The sequence below is a fragment of the Centropristis striata genome, chromosome 3 (genome assembly GCF_030273125.1).
Source record: "Centropristis striata isolate RG_2023a ecotype Rhode Island chromosome 3, C.striata_1.0, whole genome shotgun sequence".
Classification (NCBI taxonomy): Eukaryota; Metazoa; Chordata; class Actinopteri; order Perciformes; family Serranidae; genus Centropristis; species Centropristis striata.
Genome location: NC_081519.1, coordinates 39,656,047 through 39,663,763, shown reverse-complemented (window position 1 = coordinate 39,663,763; position 7,717 = coordinate 39,656,047). Strand labels below are relative to the sequence as shown.

Genomic DNA, 7,717 nt, shown 5'->3' with positions numbered 1-7,717 from the left:
GAAACGCCTTCATTTAGCGTAACGAAGTGTTTCTGACATCGCTATGCTTTCGATGAACGAGTCGGAGGAGAAGGGGGGTGGTACCAAAGTTAGAGGGGAGAAGTTTGAGTTTTTTTGGGTTCAGTAGCAGCACGTGGAGAAAGGAGTGGTCTGGGACTGGGATAATGAAACCTGGGAGACAGAATGGGAGGGAAACGGGGCTCAGATTTCAGCCTGACAGGGGGTAAGGGGCCGGGCTGATATTTGGGAATATACGAAGATTCATTGAAGGCAACGGGGACATAAAACTACAGCGTCTGGCCCGAAGCGGTCGGTGCTGACTTTCTGCTGCAGGTCCGGGTCCTGCCGCTGGATTCCCCCATCGTTTTTTTTTTTGGGAACTGTGAATGTCGAAAGATTCGGCTTTGTAACTGGGGACACATACACTAAATACTGAGAGAAGCCTCGACATCTTCGCACCTTTATTTCTCCCTCACGGGCCCTGCATGTCTAATATTTAGACATGTTCAGCTTTATGGATTCCAGGACTGTACTGCTACTTGTAGCAACCCAAGTTTGTCTATTAGCCGTTGTAAGATGTCAAGAGGAGGACGACCGTAAGTGGCATTTCATTTCCCTCAAAGAGCTATGATATAAAAGCTAAAGTTGTCACAAGGAGCATATAGAGAGCTTTCTGCGGAGGGTTTATCTTGAAGCGCAGCACCTGAGCCTTTAATCGTTCAGAGCTTGTTTTGATATGAGGAGTGATTTGGTTAGTTTCGCTCCTTTTACGCGCAGAGAGGTCATGATTATTTGGATACTCTGCTGCATGAAAAGTGATCTGATTGATGATAGTTGTGGACCTTCTGTCTACCAAGATCTCACCTGCTCGGTGGGATAAAACTCAGCACATCAGAGCTGTGGCTGTGCGTAAAAGTGATGCAATGGATGGAGAGATTTGGCAAGTTTGCGCAAAAATGACGCTCATAGAGCAGGAGCTGTTTTTTTTCTTGCTTCTGTGGATTTTTTTTTTAATTGAAGTTAATTTGTTGAGTAGAATTTAATAATTCTTGTTAAAGTAATAGTCTAGGAAGCAGAAATCATAAGATTCAGATCTTGATCCCCTTCAGTGGAGCCCAATGTGTTTCTCCACCTCCCCTTTCTTTCTTGGGTTAAGCTGGCAGACACCTGTGGGTGCTTTAGGGGCCTTGACAGGCTCTCCTTTTAGCCGCAGATTCACTTAATATAGAGGGTGTGAGGGGGAGGGGATGGGCAAAAAGTGAAAGGTGGTCAGGCTCAAGGGCCTTTGGTGAAAAGTGTTCACATTCCTTTGCTGTCAGAGGGCATCCAGGCGAATCCTGGCTTGTTGGGGCATAAAGATGGAGAAATATCTGACATTTCCATGAAAATGTGTTTTAAAGTGATTATTTTAATAACATTTCTTTGAAAAGCGCTCATATTACTCCTCATACCTGCAGACCATACTGTCTCTGCATTTTTGTTTTAATAAAAACTGGCGTGGGATTATTCGTCATCATTATTGATTTTAGTATCCACAAGAGACATTTGAGAGTGAAGGCACGCCAGCAGATTGGAGCCAGAAATAATGTTCCATATGATTTCAGGATTTCCATCTGCGTAAAAGATTACCCATAAGCTGTGACAGTCAGCCCAGAGAGAGACAGAGCCAATGATAGGTGATTGGAAAATATAAGGGGCTTTATTCTAACAATACAAAAAACTCACACGTTTAAAGCAAAGAAAAGGTGAATTTTCTGAGAAGAAAGAGAAAAAAGGGTGAAAAAAACACCCAAAGCAATTGCGAGTGTCAGGTTACCCCTTCAGAGATATAGTCCCCTGGATATAATGCGCTTCTTTCTGGAGGCAGAAATGTATCTGAGGTGGTAAAGAGGTCTGATTGTGACCTCAGCACAGCAGGCTCAGTGGCCCCAAGTCCCTCAGAGGGGACAGGGGTCGGCTCTTTAACTCTCAATTTTGTGGCCATTGACTGAGCGGTCCTGCAGGAGAAGAGCCCATAAAGTTATTCAGATGGAGGTTAAAGAGATCGAGGGCCTGAAAGTTATAAAATTGAGTGAAAATGCGTTCAACTCTGCGATCCTCCAAGTACACCTGGGTTCACTTTGCAATTTTCATTGTTCATTTTACTCCCCTGGAAAACAGTATGGCTGCCAACACATGGGAGAGGAGACTTACAAATTATCCTCTGTGACAAAAAGCCAGCTTTCTATCAGCTCTGCAACATACAGAGGAGCCCTTGTCCCAGAATATCAGGAGAATCTTTCATATTTGAGCCAATGAAAGGACAGGTGCAGTCTTTTGACAGTGCATCCAGGCCTGTAAAACTAAATGTCAAACCTGCAAAGGTATGTGCATGAAAGCTGATCTTTTTTTTCTCTTCTCTGGCGTGTTTGAATTGGCGTCTGACACAGCTATGTCTTCCAGATGGGGTTTAAAATGTGCCCCATGTTTATACAAGGCAATAGTTTGTGAATTGCCCACTCTGTCCCTTTCCAGAAAGACCTCATTCATTGCTGCTGAGGTCCGTCAGGTTACCTAGACTTAAGAAGTGGTCAAAGGTAAATATAGCTACTGTACTTGCTCTCACACTCTCGGCAGTCCGAACCCTGAGGCCTTTTCTTCTGGAGGGTCGACCACTTTCACCCCTCGATGCAGGTTCAGTGGCTCCAATCAGAGCATTTCTTTGAGGAACTGTTTGGCCTTCTGTTGACTTTTTAGGAAGCTGTCAGAGTGGAAAGTGAACAGAAATACGGCTAATTACTGAGTTCATTGTTGGATTTTCCTGAGTGGTGTCATTTAGAGCGAGTACAGTACCTGTATTGAAACACGCCACACCTCCATCACGTTCAGCTATATGCTCTCCTTGCCAAGCTGCGGTCTGAAAAACATTTTTCATTTACTGAATGCAAAGTCTGTTTAGGGTGTCTCCCGCTATGTAAACTAGCCCCTATATTTAACTTGTGCAGGAATTTGGGTCTCCAGCTCCTGTGAAGTTATTGGAGGTTTCCTGCAGGTCTTAGATGTGATTCTGCGGTGTAACGCTGCCACCCTGAGGCACTTTGAGAAGTTGCATGCGTGCAAATGAGATCAGTAACTGGCCTTAGTGTTGGTTATTGTGGAATGGAATGATGGCACAGGATTTTGGGATTTTTTAAGATGACTTTTAGGACATTTTATTCAATAGTGTATAATTGAGAGGTGGCAGAAATGTGGAGGGGAGGAGATGTAACAGAAGTGCAACAGTTGGATTCTAACAAGGGAAAGTTGTAGTTTACAAAGGCTAGAGCTGAAAATATTAGTTGATTAATCAATTAGTCAATCAACAAAACAACTATTTTGATATTCAATTAATTGTTTAAGTCATTTAGTCAAAAAACAGCAAATTATCAACTGTAGAAACCTCTGAAAATGTGACGATTTGATGCTTTTCTTTGTCATTTATAATAGTAAAACTGAATATATTTGAGTTAAGATCTGCTAAACTGTTGCTTTGTGCATGAAACAAGCAACTGAAATGCATCATTTAGGGCTGTGAGATATTATAACTTGCATTTTTCATAACTTTCAGACATTTTATTGACAAAATTATTAATAAATCAAGAAAATAACTGGCAGAATAATCGATATTGAAGATAATCTTGAGTCGAAGTCCTAATGTCGATGCTCCATAGCACATAGGCCAGTATCGCAGTGTACCATGGTATAACATGGTATATGTATATATATATATATATATATATATATATATATATATATATATATAGGGGTTTACGATAGGGTTGTCACGATACTTAAATTTTCAACTCGATACCGATACTCAGGAAAATATTCGATTCTCGATACCATTTTCGATACCACAAGGATACAAACAAAGACCCCAAAATTTTACAGAAATATTTTTATTAACAAGAAAAATGCAACATGTAAAAATTAACAGAACCACAGGTTAAATATTTATAATAAAAAATCAGTTGTGCAAAAAGAAACTGCAACTATGATAACAAACTTCAGATACTCCATACTTTTGAAAATGAGTATTGTATCCGGATACGTTTTAGTATCCATACTTTTTTGAGTATCGATATTTTTGACAACCCTTACATATATGTATGTATCACAACACATATCTATTTTCAAAAAAGGAGACTTCTTACACAACTTCCATTAAAAAAAATGGTTTAAAGTTTCAATTATAATAAAACTTTTAATCAACCAAATAAAAACCTTCTGTTTTCATTCCTTTAATAGCTGATAATAATAATAATAATAATAATAATAATAATAATAATAATAATAATAATAGTGTAATACTATATATGTATATCGTGATATTTCCTGAGATGGTTATTGTACAGAGAAAATACTATTGTTTGTAGAAATGAAAAGATAAGAAGAAATCTACATCAGTAAAAATGAGTCCTCAATAGATTTATCATGCATGATAAAGAGATATATAATCACAGTTGAAGACCCTTTGTTGCCATCTGCCCATCCTAAGCAGCTGGAAAAAAAAGCCTTTATAAGAAAAATGTGTTTTGAGTTTATTTTTATTTTTTTATTTGGTGTGAGTTTTATAGCACCTGTTGATGCACTACATATGTTTCCCACCTAAACATTTACTCTGCTTTATACATCTCTAAATCCTTGCATTGATTGTTTATGAGTAACACATTGCAGTGACTTCTTTCCATACCTGATGCCTCATCTCCTTTTTCCTCCCACCATCCACCTGCCATCCTCTGTGTGTCCCCCACTATGACCTCACACACAGAGGAGGATGTTTTTAGCTGTATACAAGATGGACAGCGCTATAGCGACAAGGACGTATGGAAACCAGAGCCTTGTCGCATCTGTGTGTGTGACACTGGAACCGTCCTGTGCGATGAAATTGTCTGCGAGGAGCTAAAAGACTGCCCCAAACCTGAAATCCCATTCGGAGAGTGTTGCCCCATCTGCACAGCTGACCCGTCTCCACCCATTGGTCGTAATTTATTTATCTCACACCTCTTCATAAATAAATTACTCTATGAGATCATGTTGTTTATTCTGGGGAGAAAATGGAGAATTTTGTATAAATCAAAGGTTGAACTTTTAACACTCATAAATCAGGCCGATACTATACGTCAACCTTTGATTTGAATACAGTTTTCTATCCCCAAAGCAAACAAATGACAAGAAACAAACAGCAACAGTGACACATCTGACCAGATTTCAGTGAAATGCTACCTCAACGTCTTTTTTCCATAGCTGGCTCACCTTGGCCCATCTTGATTGAATACTCTCTGCTTCCCTGAGTATCATGAAAACATGTGGGAGTCATTAAGGAAATACCTCAGTCAAGCAGACACGGCCTCACATTTCTACTCTATATCCTCTCTGAGGATTTCTGCAGATCTGATGGCAAGAAAAACTGTGACACTGCTGAGACGCTTTGAAGGAGCTATTCTCCGCATATAAAACAGACATTTTCTCCTGGTAAACAAGGTCAGCTTTGGAAATATAAGCAAAGCAAGTTGAGGAGCATATGTGAAATCAGAAGGGTCACTGTTTGCAATGCATGCTTTTGGGTTACAATGCTTTATAAAATACTTATCTTCCAATAAAAGGCAAATGTAAGTGCTTAGTCAGAAGTATGTAACATGAGGAGCCTCATTTAGAGCTATCAATCAGCTAAAAATAGGGCTGGCTATCAAACTGCAATACTTTTTTGTATCTTAACACTAGCAGCTGTCAAAAGTTGGCATTTAACTTTTCTCACATGAATGATCTTGATTACTCAGAGAGTTCCTGATTTAAACCTGATTTAAAAACTTTCGCAGATTTTGATATATTTTATAGATTCAAATGCCTTGAATTGCTATTGTATTGAGAAAACATTTAACATTTGAATATTCTGTTAAATGAAAATAGGGTTTTCAAGAAAAACAACGCTTTGAGTCGCAAAATTCAGTTTATAAAAATGTATTGTTCTGGTATTAGTAGTTAAAAGTATGTAATTTATTGCACTAGAAATAAAATAAAAACAACCCTCATTGATGCCCAGCCCTATATTAAAACATGCAAACTTATATTTTATCAGTATAGCTACTTAACACAGCTTAATTACAATGCTTTAAAACATGGAAACAAAAATCCAATGATGGCCTTCATCAGATTTATTGTTCTGAAATTGCCCATTACAGTTCATTTGCTTCCTCTCATTCCCTTTTACCGCTTTGCTTCTGCTTTGAGCTCTTAAGATGGAGATTCAGCCAACACTTCTTCAATCCTGATGGGCTCTTTGGGTGCCACTTACATGATTTGGTGGTGGTCATTAGAGTATTTTAATTTAGGAAAGGACAATCAGCTATTAGCACATATGCACTTTAAGGGTTTCTGTGAAATACTGTGTGACTCTCATGGATTGTTTGTGTGTAATATATTCGCTAACTGTGATCTGTTTCTCCCCTGTAACCCACTTGACCACATAACAGGAGCACCTGGAGCCAAGGTGAGACCCTGTAGGATAATAGGATGCTCCATGTCTGTGTGTGTGTGTGATCAGGATGCTGCAAGTGTGTGTGTTAGTGAAGCTGCAGCACCTGCAATTACATCTGTATCTATCCCAGACTGCCATCAGTGCTGCAGGAGGACCTGTAGTTTATGGATTTAGATGAGACTTTGATGTAAAAGAGCTTATTTCCTCCTTGACTCTGTCTAATGATACTGTAGTAGATATTTCTTCCAAACATTTTGCTGATTACTTAAACTACAAAAATTGCAGATTTTCCACTGGATGTGTTTCAAATGGTCTCTAAGGATAAATTGAGATTGAGAAAAGAGATACTTGAGAAAATGTTTGTAAATGTAGTAGTTTTTCCAGGTCTAATTGATGTTTTTATGCTTTATCTTTTCAAAATCAGGGTCAGAAAGGTGAACCCGGAGACATTACCGATGTAAGTAGACACCACACCGCACTAAAAGTCATTATTCTGTTTATTTGACAATGTTTATTTGCTAATTTTTTTAAAGCTTAATATGTATTCCATCGATAAATTATTCATATTCTTTGACTTTAAAAAGGTAGCCATACTGCAATATGAAAAGACTCCATTACAAGTAAAAGTCCTGCATTGAAAATGTCACTTATGTTAAACTCTGCAAGTATTATTATTAGCTAAATGTACTTAAAGTATCAAAGTAAAAGTACTTTATGCATTCATTTAAGTGCACAAGTAGAATCTTACTTAGAATTTTAACGATTTTAAGTTTTTAGTAGAAACTGTTGGGAAGTGTAATATACCAGTGCATTAAAGTTTATACATCATGATATGATCTTTGTGTAACAAGTAATGAAAAGGGTAAATGTATAGTCCTAGAAAGTTCAATATAGCGGAGGAGAAGTATCAAGAAGAATGAAATGGAAAAACTCAAGTAAAGTGCCTCAAATTTGTATTGTAGTGAAGTACTTGATGATATGTACTTTGTTACATTGCACCACTGTCTGTAGATGTATTTAAGAATATTTTTTATTTTATTAAATAGCTGAAATAGCTTAGCTATAAGAAATAACTGAAGAATTAAAAGCAGGTTGAGTCAGAGAGAGAGGAGTCTGTTAGCCCACTCGTCAGGAAGACAGCCAAGCACAATAAGGCTCCATACAATCCTCCATAAAGATCCCCAAAGGCCAGTACAGAAAGAGAGTAAACTCCCTGCTGCT

The 7,717-nt window shown here is 38.3% G+C and overlaps 1 protein-coding gene across 1 annotated transcript in view; it reads left to right on the top strand.

Annotated features, from left to right (window-relative positions):
• The first annotated feature begins 248 nt into the window (after positions 1-248).
• Positions 249-7,717, top strand: part of col2a1b (collagen, type II, alpha 1b) — a 60,305-nt gene continuing 52,836 nt past the window's right edge. Inside the window, exons 1-4 of the mRNA XM_059327794.1 lie at positions 249-596; positions 4,790-4,999; positions 6,492-6,508; positions 6,921-6,953. Coding sequence (XP_059183777.1) covers positions 503-596; positions 4,790-4,999; positions 6,492-6,508; positions 6,921-6,953 — 354 coding nt within the window. The 5' untranslated portion in view covers positions 249-502. The remainder of the gene's footprint in view (positions 597-4,789; positions 5,000-6,491; positions 6,509-6,920; positions 6,954-7,717) is intronic.